Source organism: Coenobita brevimanus, chromosome 23, assembly GCF_032717465.1.
Source record: "Coenobita brevimanus isolate Jiangsu-jjx chromosome 23, ASM3271746v2, whole genome shotgun sequence".
Lineage (NCBI taxonomy): Eukaryota > Metazoa > Arthropoda > Malacostraca > Decapoda > Coenobitidae > Coenobita > Coenobita brevimanus.
In genome coordinates this window covers 56,987,866-57,009,993 of record NC_136976.1, presented here as the reverse complement: position 1 = coordinate 57,009,993, position 22,128 = coordinate 56,987,866, and the positions used below count along the sequence as shown (strand labels likewise).

Here is a 22,128-nt window from a genome sequence, read left to right as displayed (position 1 = left end):
AGTACCAGACATATTTTCTGACAACTAGCCTACTTGGGCTGGCTGATCGTTGTCAAAATCCCAGTAGATTAGTCAGGGGCTAAGACAATTAGTTCAAGTGATTAACAATATCATTCGCTGAATCTAACTTATCTGCCATGATGGTATACGAAATGACTGACAAATAACCCAATTAAGGTATCTGTCATGGACTTATTCTACCACCTACGATGGTAACCTAAGTAGACTGTGCTAGTCCCATGGAGGTCTATGTAGTTCGTTTAATGCACTCTTTTATATAACTGGGCTTATAGACTCTCTCTCTCTCTCTCTCTCTCTCTCTCTCTCTCACACTTAAATGAAGATGACATAGTATGATACTGTAAGCAACGGTGTTCTTATATTCTAGTGATTTGCTGTGCCAAGTTGCGGCAGTGACTTTCAGTGCTTCCAAGAATTTTTCTGGGGGGGAAAGGGAAGGGGAGAGAGCATACTGTAGATATACAGGCTGGTCCATAAACAACGATCCTCTTCCACACCTCATGGGGATTTCTTGTGTGTTGAGGGGACGGCTTAATCAGCGTTATCAACGTTTATCTTGCATCATTTACTTATTTCCCACTCCTTCATCAACGACCACACCTACAGACTAAGCCGTCCCGTAGTACATAAGATCGCCAGATAAATTTCTAGTGTTATGCCATTTACGAGCCACCCTGCATTTTGTTGCTATGGTTTTATGAACAACTGATCTAGGCACGGCAGGCGAAAAAGCCCTAAACGGAAATACACATGGCATTTAGGGTGGCTGAACGGTAACCTACCCATGCAACTTTATACCTTGATGCTCAGGAATTAAGTTTGGTACAACGATCAAGACAGTCTGAGCGAGTAGGCCTACTACAATATTGATTAACATATGAACACTAAATATGAGTGGAGTGGCAACGTTGCGTGGTTGGGAGGAAGGACCGTGGGACAAACGTTGGCCTTGAGCTGTGTTTGGGCGTCATCTATTGCTCAAGCCCCTTGCCCCTCCTGCAAAAATAACGCTCAAACGTGATTATATTACCAAGACAACATCCACCATTCATGTGGATAATGGCTTCAGGACCGTCAACAAATTTCCTAATGCCACCACCAGAGTGCAAAAACTACTTCTTCTATCCAGCGCAGTACATCAGCCACTGGCCCATATCTTATGAGAAGCCCCTCCCACTCCCGGTCCTCCCACAGCATTACAGCCCCGTGTTGCATTTCTACACCGCCTTACCGGATACCACATGTGTACCGGTACCACATCTTTCCTACATGCACACAGCACAAAGTTCGACGTCATATTGGTAACACACCATCCTGTTTTCACTATAACGTAAGTTCGAACCGGACGAAAATTCCTACTTTCATTCAGCCCAGCTGAAATCAAAACTGAAGTCAAAACTGTCAACTTGTAGTCAAGTTGATTTGATTATTAATGAAAGAGACTTGTTCCTGCCTCATAACTAAACTCACTGAATTTCGTGTAACCGTCAGTATTCAAGTTGTGGGAGCTAACCTCTCCCGTGGGGTAAAAACGAAGCCTATTGTAACACATCCCGCCACACCTCACCCCTACGCCAGTCCCTCACCACACAACGTGCCTACCACACGGTGATGCTGACCACGTCGTACCTACCACATGCTAATCACATCACCCACCTACACATTACACTGCCTCGCACACTGGCTGGGGTAACATCGAACAAGTGCAAATGCAAAAATGCAAATGTCATATTCCCTGTGTTTTCACAAAATAACTTTATAAGCAGTTAATAAATCTGAGAAGGAATATATATGGTTAAAGTCCCCCCCCAAAAAAAAAAAATAAAATAAATAAAACTTAATATTCTAAATCCGGATTCTTAAACTTCCGCACCCGCAACTGCAGCTTGTTTCCGCAGGAAGGACAAGGCAAGTGTCTTCCCATGTCTTGTACATGCAGAAACAGTTGTCAGTGAGGACAAGAAACAAAAATAAGTTAATTTGTTTTGAAGAAATAAAAAAATAAAGCGAAGGCAGAATCTTCTCATGTCTCTAGTCCTTCCTTGAAACCAAATCTAAGTTCTATCTATCTATCTATTGCCAGACGCCTTAATCCCACAAGGGGTGGCCACAAACAAATCGCCTCCACGTCACCCTTTCCCCCGCCATTTCACTGCCCTGCTCCCAATTCACACCCCTCTCTCATATACTTCTCCACTCCAACCCTCCATCTCATCCTTGGCCTTCCCTTTCCTCTTTCCCCCTCCACCTCACTCACATACACTCTCCTTGTCAGTCTCTCACTCTCCATCCTCTCCAAATGGCCAAACCTCCTCAGTGTGTTTCTCTTAACGCTTCCTATCACATCCACATCCACACCACAACGCTCCTTCACTTCCTTATTTGTCAGTCTGTCTCTCCACGTGACACCACAGGCTCCTGTCAAATAACTCAGTTCCACTGCTCTCACTTTTGACTTGTGCCCCTCCAACGACGTCCAAGCTTCGCTTCCATAGTTAGAGATGGTATCACGATTCTGTCATGCAATAACTTTTTCACTTCCATGCTCACTTCCCTGTTTCTTATCACTGTCTTCAAGGAACCAGCAACCTTTCTTCCTTGTTGTACCCTTTCAAGCACTTCACCCTCCAAACTTCCATCCTTACCCATCACACTACCCAAGTACTTAAAGGTACTCACATTTTCCATTTCCTCACCATCCAGCCTCACTGTACATTCACTGATTTCACCTCTCTCGAAGACCATAACTTTACTTTTGCCTACATTCACCTTTAGATTCCGTTTCTTACACACACTCCCAAACTTATCTACCAAGCCTTGCAGCTCCCCGTCGTCTTCACTGAACAACACAGTGTCATCTGCAAACAACAGTACAGGGAACATAAGAACATAAGAACATTAGAAGAGAGGATAATTGCAGTAGGCCGGTTGGCCCATGCTAGGCAGCTCCTAGAAGAGTAACTGAACTACTAGAATGAGATAAGGATAGCAAAGAAGAAGGCTCTCCCCCGCCCTCCAAACCCTCCAGCCGAGGCCGGCAGGAAAAAGTCAGAAAGAACACTACGCCGTATAGAAAAACTGGCGTGGACATTTTACAGGAAAGTGTGAAAGGAGAATAGAGACTATCACAGTGTAACCTGAAAATGAAAAATTATGAATTAGTATTGGTTATAAGATTTTCTTTTTTCTAAATCCACCCCTTATTAGTCATATGCTTATCTAGCCTATGCTTGAAACTCTCAATGGAAGAGGCAGCAACTACTTTACTAGGTAGCTTATTCCATTCGTCTACTACTCTATTACCAAACCAATTTCTACCTATTTCCTTACTGAAACGGAATTTTTCTAGTTTGAAACCATTATTTCTAGTTCTATCCTGTATGCTCACTTTAAGTACCTTGCTGATATCTCCCTTATTAATACCCTTCATCCACTTAAACACCTCAATTAAGTCTCCCCTTACTCTACGCCTCTCTAGCGAATGCAGACGTAGTCTTTTCAGTCTGTCTTCATATGACAGGTTCCGGACGTCATGTATCATTTTTGTCATTCTTCTCTGTACATGTATCTCTTTTATAACCCCATCCATATACAGATTGAACAGCCATGGAGACATGACACATCTCTGTTTCAACCCAACCTTCAAATAGAAAAATTCACTCAGTTCACTATCCACATGCACTACAATCTTAGCACCCTCATAAATACTCTTCACAGGATTCAACAACTTCCCATCTACTCCATATATTCTTAATACTTTCCACAATCCTTGTCTATCCACCCTGTCATATGCTTTCTCCAAATCCATGAAGGCCGCATACAACTCTTTCCCTTCTCTAGAAACTTTTCCACTATAGATCTAAGAATGAATATCTGATCTACATAACATCTTCCCTTCCTAAAGCCTTCCTGTTCTTCTCCAACTAATTCCTCTGTTATTTCCTTAACTCTGTCAATAGGTATCCTACCGTATACATTTCCTATTACACTAAGAAGACAAATGCCCCTATGATTACCACACACTTCTTTTTCCCCTTTCCCTTTGTACAAGGGAATAATTATACCTGACTTCCAATCTTCCGGGACTCTACCTTCCTCCCAGGCCAACTTACACATCTTCCACATTCATTCTACTACTATCTCTTCCCCATGTTTCAGCATTTCACCACACACCCCATCAATTCCTGGGGCCTTTCCCATTTTGACTTTCTTCATTGCTTCCACAACTTCCATCTTACTGATTTCTTCCTGTCTTCTCACATCGCTCCTTCTCTCAGCCATTCCCCAGCCACTTATATTCGCATTACATTCATGCTCTATGTTCAACAATTCATTAAAATGTTCTCTCCATCTGCTCACTTTTTCTCCCTTCTCAACTAGTAATCTACCATTTTTATCTTTCACTTCCCTACTAACTTCATTGCCACCCTGTCTGACTCTCTTTAACTCTTTCCAGAACATTTTCTTACATTCCCTCCACTTGACACTCAAATTCCTTTCGAATTCCTCATCCACTCTCTCTTACTAATCTTTTCACCTCTCTCTTCCTTTCTATATATAACACTTTCTTCCGTCTCTCAACTTCTTCCATGCCCCTATTTCTCATCCATTCATTATATGTTTTCTTCTTTTGTGCCACAACCTGTCTCACCTCTTCATTCCACCTTGCTGTTCCTTGCACCCCCTTTATCTTCTCTTCACCCCCACACACACTACCTCACATGCTGCACATATTTCTTCTGTGAATATCTTGCACACACCTTCCACGTCCCCCATCTGCTCCAGTTCATATTTACCCAATCGTTCTTCCACTTCTCTCTTATAATCTGCCTTTTTCTCATCCTCTTGTAACCTTTCCACTCTCCTTGCATCCACTCCTTCCTCCCGTCCTTCCCTTCTTCTATTTCTCCATTTAACTTGGACCTTGATTCTAAGTTACGACAGGGAATCGATAGCAAGAAGTCCGAGAATAAACTGGAGTTTAGGAGAGTAACCTACCATGTTGCCCCCCCCCCTTTTTTTCAGCAATATGTGTTAACTAATCAGACTTTTATTTATTATTTAGATTTTTGCTGTTTTGCGGCTGCTTTACTAACCTTCAGCTTTTTTTTTTTTTTCTTACGAGTGGGGGATCAGCGTCCACTCACTCGATAAACTGCTGTCTTCATGTGACTGAGTGATGAGCCAAACTACTTCACGTAACCCAGGGAACAATTTACTACGTTGGGTGGCAACCATGCAACCAAATGATGCCTGGTGGTATAGTGGCCTAAGGCGCTTCAACCGCATGGGACTCATAAGGTTTACATTCGACGGATGGTTCAGATTTACTGCTCACATAATGCCATCCAGGGATAAGTGAGGTTGGTCACCCTCCTCTTAAATGCTAGGAATAAGTAGCCCCGCCTCGAGTCCCTACGTTCCTGCTGGAGCAAAAAAAGGATTAGGTGATAGATATGGATAACTGAGGTAGTGAAATATTAAAAATTGTCAAGGTTAGGTCTGAAGAACGTCATTAGGATTTCACTGTTAGGTTAGCTTGGTTTGAGTGGTTTCTTATTCTTTCCCTTCAGAGGGATGCCCTTATTAGGAGCCGAATTCTTGGTGGGGTAGGAGGTTTCGTAGCACCTTTTAATTCATTGCGACTTGATAAGCACAAGCATATAAAACTTTGACTAATGTAATTTTAATATGGACAATATATGCATCAGTAACATACAAAAGGATATACGGTAAGATACAATCAATGAGATTACATAATATAGCATACTCCCTGGGTGTATTTTTGCAGAATATATCGCTAAGGAAGTTGTAATTCCTCACCTGCAGAACGATGCCAAAGGTGGGTCCGAAAGATGATATTCCAGTTAACACTGACATTTTTTGTCAGACCATCATTTACACATACGAGTAAAATTGGACTTTCACTCCTAGGGAAATCCATAATTCGCTGGAATGTACATATAAGTACCGGTTAGCTACAAAGAATCTTTACAACTTTTGCACTTACTTTTCATGATGTTCATGCAGTAAACTTTATTGCCAGTCCCATCACCCATATGTCGGCGTGGTATATGCACCATTTACTTACGTATTGGGCCATGATATCCCTATGTCACCCAACAGAGAACTGACTGCAAACCATCCTGTGCCATACTTTAGTTTCAAGTGCAGAACTGTCATGTTTTTCGTATACAGTAACGGTTATTCCTTGTCAGGCAGGATGAAAGTGGTGAAAGCTCATCGTTTACGCCAAACTCCTCCTGCCTGGCAACAGCACCGTCATGACTTCCACATCATGTTAATCGTTAAGAGTCGACCCGCATTATAAAGTTCAGTTCATAAGACAGTCGCCATGCGGCTCTTAAAAATCAGTATTTACTGCTTAGTTATAATTATGGAGTTTCTATTCATATATTCGTTTTTACCCAGTAATCTATACGATATCCCTGTCTTAGGGTATATACATTAAAGACAATTTGTGTCCAGAAGTCAAACTGTCCCTGTCAGGAAATTATCTATTGCCAGGGTTTGGTATATACTTTAGTGCGTTGAATACTCTGAGCATGCACAAAGAATCTTTAGCTGATCACCACTCATCCCCTGCTTCTTGTGCCTTATAGAGAAAAAATTGATGTCCAAATTCCTTCAATTGTAAGACCTAACGGTTACAAGGAATGACTTTTTATCCTTATGAACAGAGTTGTGTCCATATTTTTACCGGTGTCGTGAGACATCAGGTATATGAGCAACACGCGCTTACTTTATTGTTTCTGTTGTTCTTAAAGGAAGTTTTAAAGTGAATAATTACCACGCTCAAACTACCTAACCTGCAGTGACCATTATCATGGGTAAAAACATCGTCACTTCACCATATTACTCACCAGTATCACCACCCATTCTACTCACCACTCGACACCCACTATTTTTAAACACTTTCCCCTCCCCCCACCTCGGAACTATTGAGAGATCTATAATTCTCATCGCTGATGCTGTGCCTGGTACAACTCGTTCTTCACTTGTGCTAGTCCTTTATCCATCACCTTCCATTTTAGTCCATCTCACCCACCGCATCGACTTTTTCCACCACTCATCCTATTTCCTTCCCCTCCTTTACCTTTGATTTACACATTATCGGCCTACCTACAGCACTTATCACATCAACCTACTTCTCTCAACATGCTCTACTTCCCACCACCATCTCTGCCCATGCCACCCACCGCACATTTTGGTGAATAACCTTAAACTGGCCATCTCGACTGCCAGATCTACAACGCCCATATTCTCAGGGAATAGTTACCGGTCATTTATAGCAGCGTTTCTTACCCGGGGATGCTGAAATCAATTTTGGGGGGTGCTGGAAAATGCTGCATTATTTATTTATTTATTTTTGTACTGGTTTGCTTAGTATCGGCATCCTTGATGTTTTATTTTTGAAGAATATATGAAATAAATTATCAATCAGTATTTCATTTTACTAAATCCTTGTGATAGTGTAGCAGCTGTAGTGGTGTAGCAACTGTTGTCCCAGTAACCAGATGTAAGGGAGTGCTGGATTGTGAGACTTTACCACAGGGGATGCTGAGGTCGGAAAGGATTAATAAACGCTGATCTGTAGTAATCCATTTCTCACCACCATCGTGGTCCATCCTGTGTCATAAAAGACTTAGAAATAATGTCATAAAAGACTTTGTAGTTACTTGTAGAGAAGTTTTGTGGTTTAGTTGTCACTCTCGATTTCTTGTAGTAGGAATTAAAGATGAATACAGGAGTTGATCTTAATTTATTATCTTCAGAGAAAGCTAAGTTGAGCAGGGTATGTCTTACAGAGACAATATAATAAGTAAGTCTAGTTGAGCCCCTCTTTCTTGTTCACTCTCTCCACTACCTGTCGGTTCAAATGCTAGCCTCCTTCTGAGCTCTCTTTCCTAAATTCTGGTGAAACAGGGATCGTGTCACGTGTGTTACACTGTGGTTGGAAAGTTCCAGAAACCTGTGTGTGAGTATGTGTGTATGTCACTAGGCTTTGTTCGCCTGCTATCTCGCTGACACACTACCTACATCATCCTCTGACTTCGCTACTTCCTATCTGTCGTCAACATTTCCTCAGTTAACTTGCAAGATCATTTCCCTTTCCCAGGCTCGCATGGAGCTGTCTGTCTATCTATTTATCTATCTATCTATTATGATTTGTAATTATAATATGGACTCAACACCTGTTCATCCTTTTCCACCCTGTTTTACCTTTTTTTTTTTTTTTCCTTTCTTTCTTTTTTTCTTTCCCTTACATTTGACTTGCACTGGCCTGCCTACAACTGTCTTCCTCTGGCATGAACCAAATCATATAGTATTTATCAACCCAGCCCATCCCCCTCACACATCTCCACCTCCCTCACCCACTTCTGCTCTCTGCATCTACTCCTAGAGGGCTTGGAACGTCATGCATCTCAAACATCATTGAATCGACTGGGCTGATTTTTGACACATGCGGTTGGACAAGAGGACCACCAAAACATAAAGTAACTTGGTGGTGGGATGAGGGTGTAGAAACTGCAGTTAAGGAAAAAAGAAGGCTTTTCCGGGAATGGAAGAAGGGTGGTAGCAAGGAGGAATACTTGGCTGCCAAGCTTAGGGCTAGAAGAGAGGTATACAGGGCAAAATCTGAGTCACGGAGACTTTTACTTGATAACCTAAATCATGGGGAAAGGAAAAATATGATATTAAGGTGGCAAATCAGGTGAAGAGGTATAATCGGATATTACAGGTGAGCAGTGTGTGAAGAATGATGAAGGAAGGGTAGTGGTGAACAGTGGGGATAATAAAGATGCATGGAGAGACTATTATAACCGGTTGTTGAATGAGGAGTTTGACTGGGACAGGGAAGGTTTGGAGCCAGCAGATCCAATGTTTGGCTCTTGGCCTTTGATTGATGCTGCTACTGTGAGTGAGGCAGGATGAAGGTAGGGAAGGCAGCAGGTGTGTCTGGGTTGACTGCTGAAATGTTGAAGGCCTCAGGAGATAAAGGGGTGAGGTTAATCACTGACCTGATAAATATGATTATTTATGAGTATGTTGTCCCAGATGATTGGCTGAAGAGTGTAATTGTAAATGTGTATAAAGGGAAGGGTGATGCCCTGGAAAGAGGAAATTATAGAGGTACAAAGCTTTTAGATCAAATAATGAAGGCAATTGAGAGAATTTTAGAAGGTATGATTAGAGAAAGAGTGAATATTGATGAGATGCAGTTTGGTTTTATGCCAGGTAGGGGGACCGCTGATGCCATAGTCATTGTTCGACAGCTTCAGGAAAAATATATTGGTAGGAGAAGGGATCTGTATTTTGTTTTTGTTGATTTGGAAAAGGCCTCTGACAGAGTCCCTAGAGAGGTGGTGAAGTGGGCAATGAGAAAGCTTGGCTTGGAGGAGTGGCTGGTTAGGGTGGTTATGGCTGTGTATGTGGGTGCTCGCATCCAGGTAAGAGTGAATGGAGATTTGAGTGATGAGTTTTCCGTGAATGCTGGTGTGCATCAGGGGTTAGTTTTGAGTCCCATGTTGTTTATCATGGTACTTGAAGCCCTCTCACGTGACTTTAGAAACGGACTCCCGTGGGAGATGTTGTACGCTGATGATTTGATGTTGATTGCAGAGAACGAAAGGGAGGCGGAGGAAAGGTTTAGGAAGTGGAGAGATGGTATGGGGTACAAGGGCTTAAGGGTAAATGTAGATAAAACAAAAGTGATGATATCTAGGGTTGGTGGCGGTACTGTCAAAGACGAGGGAGAGTGACCATGTGCAGTTTGCCACAAGGGCGTGGGAAGTAATTCCATCTTGTGTGGCGTTCGTGATACATGGTTGGACAAGAGATGTTGTGGTATCAGAGGCAGACGGCGAAATAATGCTGATTTTATGTGTACGGCGTGTCGGGGACAGCAGGTGGAGATTGTCAGGCGTGAAAGGATTGAACTTGCTGGTGAATCTCTTGAGTGTGTGGAAGAGTTTTGTTATTTGGGAGACATGTTGTGTGGTGGAGGTGGGGCTGAAGCTAGCTCTGTGGCTAGGGTGAGAAGTGGTTGGAAGAAGTTCAAGGAGCTCTTGCCTCTCCTGACATTGAGAGGACTCTCCCTACGTGCAGCATGTGTTAGGAGTGTAATACTGTATGGTAGTGAGACCTGGGCGGTAAAGAAGAAGGATATTCGCCGGCTCAGACGTACAGAAATGACAATGATTAGGTGGATGTGTAGTGCGTCACTGCGTCCAAGGTCTGGGGGGACTGGGTTTACGATGGAAGAGTTGAGAGGTAGGATGGGACTGGAGTGTATTGGTGTTGTGATGAGGAGAGGTAGATTGAGATGGTTTGGACATGTGGAGAGGATGAGGGATGATAATTGGGTGAGGAAGGTGAGAAGTGTTAATACTGGGGGTGGGGTTATGAGGGGTAGACCGAGAAAGACATGGGACGAGGTCATTAAGTGTGACCTTAGGGTTAAGGGACTGAATAGGGAGGCTGCAATGGATCGTGCAGCATGAAGAGCCGCCATTAGGTGACCAAGGCCGACGCATGCAAGCATGTTGGAGCCTTTAAAAACGAAACGATTTATAGGCATGCCTAAAATCGGTCTTGTACTGACCTAAGTACGCTCACTGGACGTGAAGAGAAGTGAAAGGATTTAAATTATCTTAAATAATCCTCATTTGACATACTTCGGTCAGAAAATTGCTGAAATTATCTAGAATGGCAAGAATGGATTTAAGATGCTTTCAGGGGACGTGGCTGGACCTGAAATGTTGTAGCTCGTGATGACTGGATATTAAGGCCATGAATGGATTTAAATAAACTTTGAAAGGCCATGATCTGGCCTGAATTGCCCAGGGTTGACCTAAATAGACTCAAAGGACCTAACAGGACCTTCATGGCCTTTAGAGAACCAAAGCTGACATAACAGCCTAAATGGTGGTGAACGACGTGAAAGAAGCTAAATGCCCTGACTGGACGGGAGTGAACCTGAATATATCTTAATGCACGTGAACTGACGTGAATGAGCCTGAAAGGATGGGAATGACTGGATCTCACTGACCAGAATGGCCCTGAACGGACCTAAACTGATCTAACCATGTCTGAATGTATTTGAACTAGAGTGGACCTGACATCAGTGGGGTTAACTGGACCTGAATGGATCATATTAGACCAACATAACCCTGAACGGACGTGAATTGGCCTGAGTAAGCCTAAAAACTTATATGATTCAGTTGGACCCAGTGGAACCTAAACTGACCTAAACCGACCTTATTACATTTGCAGATTTAAACTGACCTGACTGATCCTAAATTACTGTAATGCAAGCGACCTGACTCGGCCTAAATAGCCGTAACTGCACCTGAACTGCCATACTCTGGCCTGACTACACCAAATCAGAGGTGACGGACCTGGGAGCTATGGTTGCTCAATCGATAGTGTACTGATCTTATAAAGTGAGTCCCTGAAGTGTAGGTTTGAACTCAACTTGTGGTAGACATTCACAGCGGGTGCTAGTAGTGTGTCGTTTCATATGCTTGCATATATTTGCATCGTGTCAGTTCTGCCAGTGGCATGCACAAACTCCACACAAGCATAGCCATTACAATACTCTGATTTTCACATGTAACACTCTTCTTACAGATGCCACTTTCCCATTCGTACTTTGCCAGTATGAGAATGGATTAAATCTGGCAATCACTCTCCCTCCAAGGAGAAAGTTCGATCCTGTTACCGATCTCATTTGTAACAGATACAGAAAGAACCTGGACAGTTATGACTAAGTCACTTGCCTGGAAACAACTTGAAAGAATATGAAATGGCATGAATGAACCTTACTGAACCTACTGTACATGACCCTGAACGGACCTTAATGGTCCCACACTTACCATACTGCACCTGCATTGACAAAATGGACCTTACTAAAACTGCATGCGTGCACGGTTGCTGATCAGGGTGATACTCCCGAGGAGGATGGGAAAGCAGGGGATAGGGAGAGCTGGAGTTTCTGTTTCCCTAGCCTTCAGGTCTATCCTGACTCTCTCCCTTTGCTGACCTATTTTCATTATGTCACTGACACAGAGTAAGTTAGCATACTCTCCCAAACTCTTTTCTCTGTCTAATGCACTACACAACATGCACTTTACTGATCTACCAGGAGACCCGCCGACATGTCGTAAAAATACCCCCGCTAATACCAATACACCAGTCCTGTATGAAACAGCCCTAGCATGTATTCAATATGGACGGTGGGTGTTAGCGCCGAAGTGGTGACATGTAGAGGTGTATGGTATATAGGAGGACTGCTGGGCCTTGATAGCAGGCTGTGAAGCCTATGCTCAGAGTCGGACACATTAAAAAAAAAAAAAAAAAAAAAAAAAAAAAAAAATATGCATCACTCCACACATATTCCTCAGACACCTCATCTCCATTATATTCAATTTCTTCCTCTCTGCTACTCCTATATTCCATGTTTCAGCCCCATACAGTATAATGCAGTCGGTACCACTACTCCATCATACAGTATTCTCTTTACAATCACTAAGTGAACAACGTCTAAACACTTTTTTCTTTCCTTCCAGTACCTTTCCTACTTCATTCATTCTAACCTTCACCTCTACATCCAATCATCCATGTACAGCAATATATGACCCTAAATATTTATAACACTCTACCTCCCCAGGCAACCCACCATTTAAAACTACATTAATCCTCCTACTACCTACAAAAATTAAATGAAAATGGTGTCCCTGTGGCTAAAGAGGTTGGCTGCTTCACTCTGATGATGTAGTGGTAGATGATGGAGACCACCATCCACTCACATGATGTAGTGCTGCTTACATTTTCCATCACCTTTATCATTCTTTTTCTTTCTCTGCCCTCCTTTCTTCCTATTTCTGCTATTCTTTTTGTCACTTTTTATTACTCCTCTTTCCACTTCAGGTGGCTTTGCAATGACTGACAAGCCTAATGATTTTCTGTAACTCAGGAAACCATTTACAATGTTGGGTGGTAACCATATACAGCAACCAAGTAACAAGGTGATGTGGAGCCCACAATGGTGTCCCTGTTAAGTGGGTATGAACAAGATCCAGATAATGGATGTAAAGACACAAATGCAGCATCCATCCAGGAACCAAACTTCCACACCCCTGCACCTCACTGTGGTATGGCACTGTCTGCCACATACAGGGAAGCATTGGTTCACTGCATGGGACAACCCTCCAGGGATGACTGCTTGTACGTGGTTGATGGATCTGCATGCCAGACAGCCTAGTGTTAACGGTAGTAATAATAGTACTTACAGCAGCTGCATTTTTCAGGGCCAAACTGCTTTCTGGAGGAGGAAGATGCGTACACACCACCAAATGCTTGACATCAACAAGGATGGCGTGGTGTCATGGGATGACTTTGAAACTCTAATTACCAAATTTAATGAGCTGGGTCACCTTTCACCTGAGGAGCTCAGCAGCTTAAGAGATGCTTTAAGGGTGAGTTCATCTGGAATACCATTCCTAGGTTATGGTACTTACTATTGGAGTGCTCTACAATACTGGACTCTTAAAGGATATTTGATATTAATGAAGCAGAAGTGTTTACTCTGATAACTTTCTGTACTGTATTATTTTTGCCACTTCATACTTTTTTTTTCAGCTCACAAGTACCTCACATTGTGAATGGTTTAGAAAGTCTTCATTAACCCTGCCATTACAATGACATATCTTTTATTCTTGCCACTGCCTATTGTGATATCATTATTATCACTGGTGAAAAAAATATGACAACAAATTAGGCATACACCAAACTTCACTGCAGCCAAGTGATTCATCTGATTGGAAACTTCCCTCCAAATACCTGCAAGATGATTTTCAACTTATGTGAAAATTATTACCACTGAATAACAAAGTTTATTGCTTGTAATAATATTAAGTGTCAAGAGATTATTACCTATGTGACATTAATAACTAGTGTTGAAATATGCATTGTTAATATGTGTACAGTGTACTTAAAACAACTGTTGCTGCTTCATGAGAAAATAAAATTCACTAGACATGTATTTACCATTGTATGTAATGTACTTGAATTAATCATAAACCCACATCCACCACCACTGAGACCTTTAATTGAACTTGTTACACTGTGTGGACATATAAAAATTCCATTATTAAAAGAGTGACTGTATCTTTTTATATCGTGGATTACCATGCTACAGATAGTGTTCATCTACTGAGACTTGATAAAAGGTTGAGCAAAAAAATGAATGACTTTTCCCCTTCCTGCATAGCCCTACAATTTTTTTTTTTTTTTCCTCCCATTAGCAGGGGACTGAGTTGGTTGGCTGAATTATGCATGGAAAAGCACATGGCAATGGTTTGGCATCCATTTTTTTATAACATCTTGAGGGACACCTGACTTCAGAAACTGCCAGCTGTCATGTTTGGTAGTCACTGCTTTGAGCAGAGCTGGTCAAGGCAGGGTTGGGAGGCAACATTGCACACTATGTACTTAAAGCATATTCATCCACCACCAATGATACAGCTTTTGTAAGAATGCACATAGGCACTGTGTCCAACAGCATAAAAGTTATTATCCAACTTTTTAAATATACACTTGTGTATGCATCCCTAAAGGTGTTAATTTGATAGATGGTGGAATGACTTTATATTGCAGGTGTATTCAAAGTGTATCTGTAAAGATAAATACTGTAAAGATGTGGGAGATTCAACAAGAATCCAGGAACTTTATTAATGTGTAAATGATCGTGTTGCCCATTTCACTGAGTATGCTGTTGACAGTTCTTCCAGTTTCATACTTCCTCATTTCTTTGTTTCTGGGTCCTACCTCACCCCATTCTTAGTTGGAAAAAAGATAAGGATGATGATGATGACAATTCTGCAATTGTCTGAGTGAATGAAACAAGCAAGAACATTGTACTTGTGTAAATGATTGTGTTGCCCATTTCACTGAGTATGCTGTTGACAGTTCTTCCAGTTTCATACTTCCTCATTTCCTTGTTTCTGGGTCCTACCTCACCCCATTCTTAGTTGGAAAAAAGATAAGGATGATGATGACAATTCTGCAATTGTCTGGGTGAATGAAACAAGCAAGAACATTGTACTACATGTAGCTGGGTGGTAGAGCACAGCACCAAAACATAGTACAGTAAAAGTCCAATATTTCGGCATCCAATTCCCCGGCAAATCTGACATTTCGGCAGTTTTGAGAAATAGTCCCATTTACGAAAATCTCCGATCGTTCGGCAGATTCTCTGATTTTTTTCGTCAGTCTTGAAATTCTCCATGAGGCTCGCCAGCTAGCTACCCGCCTTTACCCGCCTTAGTGAGTGAGATAGTGAAAGTGATGGAACGAGTCTACCACTGCCATGAAGCTCAGAGGCTAGCTCTTTCTCCTATAGCATAAAGAGAGGACAAACATGTAGTGAGTCTAGCATGGGAAAGAGATTCTGTTTCGCCATTCTTCCGCCATTCTTCCGAGTTGTTGCTGTGCTGCTGCCGACTTCTCTTGATTCTTCTGTGTGCTTTGTGAACTTCATACCGAAATACCTCTGAAATTACTATTCGAGTGTGCTGGGGACTTCTTCCAGCAGTAGCAGACTCCAATCAACCCCTTCTATTGTACATATGTAAATAAGGAACCTACTATAAGTTTAGGTAAGTGCATGTGAACTTGTAGGCCTACTGTACCATTACATTTATATACAGTATGTTCACTAATTTCTTTATTTTTCATATTCATGTACAGTATAGTACTGTATTCATTACAGTATTGTACAGTATCAAACAGTATACAGTACTCTCTCCAAACACATTTGTAATGATATGAGTAATGATGATAGTGTTCACCGAAACATATAAGGTACTGAGTGGGTAGGGTTTTCAATAATTCGGCAATTTTGATATTGCGGCACTTGCCTGGTCCCATAGATGCCGAAAAATCGGACTTCTACTGTAACTTGAAAACTATTAAAACTACAGTACATCATTGGAAAGTTTATGAAAAAGTACAGTACAGTAATAGGTATATACCGTTTATGTGACTTTTAGCAAAATTTACCATATCTCTTTTTTCATTCATTCATTGCCAGATGCCATGTATCCCAAACAGGGTGGCCAAGGGCTTAGAGTTAATTGTTTTACAGGGAGGGGCACTAATCCTCCACCAACCCCACTTGACACATAGGGATGCCAACAGCATCTGGTGTTCCCAGGCCGTCACCCATCCAAGTACTAACCAGACCCAACGTTGCTTAAAAAAGAAAAAAAAAAAAGAAAAAAGAAAAAAAGGGCACCAAATCTTTGTTATCCTAGAAATTATAAAAGCTACAGCAAACCTGCAAGCAACATTGTAAAGCATATGGAAAAGTAAATCTTGTAGAAAATTGACTCCTCTCAGAATGCACTCTCATATTGCTAACAAAAAATAAATAAATAAATAAATAAATTTTGATTACCAAAACTTTTCCTGGAAACTACTATTGTAAACCTATGCAGATCTATGCACACTATTGGAAAGCTTGGGAAAAGTAATAGATGTAAATTGGGCTAAGTGATTTTTCTCAAAATTTGCCAAAATATTGTTGGAAAAAAAAAAAGAAAAAAAAAAAGTGCCAAATTGAACATCAAAAATGGGTTATTTGGGAAACTATTACCATAAGGCCATGGTCGATTTTTACATGACATTGGAAAGCAGCTGGAAAAGTGTGTTATTCAACTGACTTTTCTCTAAATTTGTCACCAGATTCCCTCCCCCTCTCTCTCAAAAAACAAAAATAATAATAAGCACTAAAGTTGAATTCCTGTATCTTGAAAATTATTAAAGTCCCTGTGTACTTCTGCACATACTGTAGTTGGGAGACTTCAGGAAAAGTAGCAAGTGTTACTAATGAGGCCTCTCTCAAAAGTATACCACCATACTGCTGAAGAAAGCGACAAATGCTAAATTGAATACCAAAACTGGGTTATTTTGGATCTTATTAAGGCCACAGCAGATCTATGCACATCACTAAAAAGCTAAAATAATATTAGCAATATTGCTCTCTCAAGTACTGTATGTTCCACACTTTCAAGTCAGAATGCCTATTAACTTAATACAAACATATTTCAGTACTGGCATTTATATGGCCTTATTGTCCTCTTCGTTTATTTTGCACACCCCTCCAAAAATTTCCCATACACCTGGACACAGTGGATGTGAAAATAAGCAGAACATACCTTATTCTCAGGGAATTGTTGGTACACCTACTTGTGCAGTAATGCTCACTGAAGCTATTTTATTGGTGCATGGTGAACTGGTGTATGGTGCAGTAACCATTACTGATACACATGAGAAGAGCTGTTTTTAGATTCTTCTGTCTGATATTTCAAAATGCAAGTTTCTCACAGTGTTCAGAAAGTTTTTGGTGACAGTGTGACTGCATTTGCTATTCTTGTACATAAACAATATATTTGGTTGTCCTGAAAGAATGGGCAGTACAAAAGTTTTAATTCAGCATTTTTGGGGATGAAGGGTGTGCTGAATTATCAAACAGTCAAAGCAGCAGACAATATTGGTACTACCTCTAAATATCTCTCTATAAACTTATGAAAAAGCACTAATGTACTACTGTGTCAGTCTTGATGTAGTGATACTCACAAGTGACTATACTGAGTGACAAGCCAGATGATTTCCTCAGTTTCTGAACTCGCAAGACTAGAGTTATGTGGTTTTCTGATGCATTAGTGAGAACATGTAGAAATTTGTGCTGTGTATTTGCTTACATGCTGGCTCACTTATACACTGCAGTAGAGGTCATTTATGCAATAAGTTATCTTGACTGGGCTGAACCCTTGCCAGAAGCTTGATTACTGGGTGCCAGATTAAAATATTGTACTGAACTTTTCATTGAGGATTTCTTTTTTATGTTAGGGAAAAAATTATATTCACTGTTACCATGAAATCTGTACTTGCAGTGTAAATCTCTGTTTTTTTGGGTAGCTCTACACTGAATTGCAAGCCAAATGATTTCCTGTAAATCAAGAAAGCATTTATAATGCTGGGTGGGTAAGTGGTACCAGTAACCTTATAACCAATCAAAATGTGTTCCCTATATGACAAGTGGATTGGTGGAGGGTTAGTGCCCCTCCCCGGAAAACAACAAAAAATACGAACAAGAAGCCTCGAACCAGGACTGACCAAAAAGTGACAACTAAGGACCAAACAAAGGACGTGGTACAGATAGCTACATGGAATGTAAGGGGTGCAAATGATGAGGTGAAAGATTGTCCAGGTGCTTGAGGGTGCGAAAGTGGATGTATGTGGTTTAACTGAAACTAAATGACGAGGTAAGAATGGGAATATGAATGGGTATATGCATGGAAGTAGGTGAGAAAGAGAGGGCAAAAGGAGTGTGTATTGTTGTGGTAATAGATGGAAGGTGAATATAAGAGTATGGATCAGTTGGATCAAGGATTGTGTGGGTAAGATTGAAAGTTGGACTACAAATGTAAGCAACTGTGTGCGAATGTGCCAACACAAGATCGAGCAAGCGGAGCGAGAGAAGAGTTCTGGACAAATGTGGATGCATGCATGGAAAAGTTTGAAAGGAATGAGAAAGTGTTTTTGATTGGAGATATGAATGGAAAAGTAGGGAATGTGAGGGTGGATAGAGTTTTGGTGAGTGGGGTGTGCCTGCAGAGATGGATGAGAATGGCAGTGCTTTACTAGACATTTGTGCCAGGAGGGGGTTGGTGATAGCCAATACCCTCTTCTGGCACAAAATGATCCACAGGTATATGTGGCGAACGATGAGAAGGGTGGGCAGTGAACTGATTGAACGGAAGGCAATGATTGATTATGTGTTTGTGAATGACGGGATGAGAAGGTGTATAATGGATGCGCGAGTATATACAGGTTAAGGGAATGGACTTTCGGACCACCACTTGGTGGTGGTCAGAATCAAGGTCCAAATGAAATAGAGAAATAGAAGAAGGGAAGGACAGGAGGAAGTAGTTCGTACAAGGAGAGTGGAAAGGTTACACGAGGATGAGAAAAAGGCAGACTATAAGAGAGAAGTGGAGGAACGATTGGGTAAATATGGATTGGAGCAGATAGGGGACATGGAAGGTGTGTGCAAGATATGCACAGAAGAAATCTGTGCAGCATGTGAGGTGGTGTGTGGGGTGAAGAGAAAATGAAAGAGGGTGCAGGGAACAGCATGGTGGAATGAAGAGGTGAGACAGGCTGTGGCACAAAAAAAGAAAGCATATAGTGAATGGATGAGAAATGAGGACGTGGAAGAAGTTGAGAGATTGAAGAGAGAGTTATATGTAGAGAGGAAGAGAAAGATGAAAAGATTAGTAAGAAAGAGTAAGAAGAGAGTGGAGGAGGAATTTGGAAGGAATCTGAGTGTAAAGTGGAGGGAATGAAAGAAAATGTTCTGGAAAGAGGTAAAGAGAGTTAGACAGGGTGCTAAAGAAGTTAGTTGGGCAGTGAAAGATAAAAATGATAGATTACTTGTGGAGAAGGGAGAAAAAGTGAGCAGATGGAGAGAAGATTTTAAGGAATTGTTGAACACAGAGAATGAAAGTAATGCGAGTGTAAGTGGTTGGGGAATGGCTGGGAGGTGGAGGGATGTGAGAAGAGAGGAAGAAATCAGTTGGATGGAAGTTGTGGAAGCAATGAAGAAAGTTAAAATGGCGAAAGCCCCAGCAATTGATGGACTGTGTAGTGAAATGCTGAAGCATGGGGGAGAGATAGTAATAGAATGGATGTGGAAGATGTGCAGATTGGCCTAGGAGGAAGGTAGAGTCCCAGAGGATTCGAAGTCAGGTATAATTATTCCCCTGTACAAAGGAAAAGGTGAAAAAGAAGTATGTGGTAATCATATGGACATTTGTCTTCTTACTGTAATAGGAAAAGTATATGGTAGGATATTAGAGTTATGGAAATAACAGAAGCATTAGTTGGAGAAGAACAGGGAGGTTGTAGGAAGGGAAGAGGTTGTGTAGATCAGATATTCATTCTTAGATCTTTAGTGGAAAAGTTCCTAGAGAAGGAAAAGAAGTTGTATGCGGCCTTCATGGATTTGGAGAAATCATATGACAGGGTGGATAGACAAGGATTGTGGAAAGTATTGAGAATATATGGTGCAGATGGGAAGTTGCTGAATGCAGTGCATATGGATAGTGAACTGAGTGAATTTTTCTATTTGAAGGTTGGATTGAAACAAGGATGTGTTATGTCTCCATGGTTGTTCAATCTGTATATGGATGGGGTTATAAAAGAGATACAAGGTAGGGCAGTGGATGTTGGAGTGGCCCTAGTGATAGAGGGAAGTGTTTGGAAACTCCCTTGTACTGTTGTTTGCAGATGATACTGTGTTGTTAATCAAAGACGAAGGGGAGCTGCAAGGCTTGATGGATGAGTTTGGGAGAGAGCAAAAGAAACAGAATGTAAAGGTGAATGTAGGGAAGAGTAAAGTTATGGTCTTCGAAAGAAGTAAAGTCAGTGAATGTACAGTGAGGTTGGATGAGGTGGAAATGGAAAATGTGAGTGCATTTAAGTACTTAGGTAGTGTGTTGAGTAAGGATGGAAGTTTAGAGGGTGAAGTGCTTGAAAGGGTACAACAAGGAAGAAAGGTTGCTGGTTCCTTGAAAGCAGTGATACGAAACAGGGAAGTGAACATGGAAGTGAAAAAGTTACTGCATGACAGTATTGTGACACCAACTCTAATGTATGGAAGTGAAGCTTGGACCTTGTTGGAGGGACAGAAGTCAAGAGTGAGAGCAGTGGAAATGAGTTATTTGAGAGGAGCCTGTGAAGTCACATGGAGAGACAGACTGACAAATGAGGAAGTGAAGGAGCATTGTGGTGTGGATGTGGATGTGATAGGAAGTGTTAGGATATACACATTGAGGTGGTCTGGCCATGTGGAGAGGATGGAGAGTGAGAGACTGACAAGGAGAGTGTATGTGAGTGAGGTGGAGGGGAGGAGAGGGAGGGGGAGGCCAAGGATGAGATGGAGTGGAGAGGTATATGAGAGATGGGGGTGTGAGCTGGAAGCAGGGCAGTGGAATGGCAGGAGACAGGGCAACATGGAGGTGATTTGTTTGTGGCCACCCCTTATGGGATTAAGGCATCTGACAATAGAGAGATAGGTAGATAGAAGTAATTTTCAAAGTAAAAGCCTTCCTTTGCACAGTCAAATAATGTCATAGTGGTATACAGTATGTTGATTTTTGCAGCATGTGTGGGAAGAGGAGTGGGGAGCATCAGGTGACCCTTATGTATTCATTGGGCCAGAGCAGTTCCTGGCACGAATGGAACATGTTGTCAACACCAAGGATCTACGCAAAAGGGTCGCTAGTCCATTACCATACTTCTTCAGGGTGAGTGAATTGTGTAATCAGTAAATCTGATGTGCACAGTATGTCATGTGTGATCTTAAAATTTTTACTGTTAATCATATAGTGATGGAGTGGATATACATGGGTAAAGTGGCAGTTACCATGAGTATATAATAAGAAGTAGGTAATTGATAGCCATGTAGAGTATATTTAATGGATAAACATCATAGAATCAAGTTGGTCATTTAAATATTAGTACAGTATATATAATGATGCTGTGAGGTTTTTGAAGGAAGGTATAGCTTGGTGGGATGAAGAGGGTGAAAGAGGGGTGGAGAAAAAGAGGAAGAATTGGCTTGAGTAGATACAGGAAACCAGTTCAAAATGAAAGAAGAGAATACACTGAGTGTAAGGGGCATGCATGCAAAGTGACTAGTCAAGAAGTAAAAGAAGGAGATACGTGATGATCTTGGAAGAAAAAATGCAAATTATTATGTTAATGGGAAGCTGTTCTAGAATGAGGTGCAAAAATATACATGTTAAAGTGGAAAGAGGTGTGAAAATGTGAGATGAAAGTGGAAAAATACAGTACATACCAATGAAAGTGAAGGAGCAAATGGAAAGAACATTTTAAATGGCTGATGAATGGGAATGGTGAGAGCAGAGCTGCTGTAAATATGATTAGTTTTAGTGGTATGCAGAGATGGCATGTAGTGCCATGAAATATGACACTGGCAAAAATGAAGAATGC

The 22,128-nt window shown here is 41.4% G+C and overlaps 1 protein-coding gene across 1 annotated transcript in view; it reads left to right on the top strand.

Annotated features, from left to right (window-relative positions):
* The window catches only part of CBP (sarcoplasmic calcium-binding protein), a 73,110-nt gene that overhangs the window by 45,970 nt on the left and 5,012 nt on the right, over positions 1–22,128 (top strand). The window contains exons 4-5 of the mRNA XM_080267018.1: positions 13,356–13,523; positions 21,276–21,419. Of these exons, the coding sequence (XP_080123144.1) occupies positions 13,356–13,523; positions 21,276–21,419 (312 nt within the window). The remainder of the gene's footprint in view (positions 1–13,355; positions 13,524–21,275; positions 21,420–22,128) is intronic.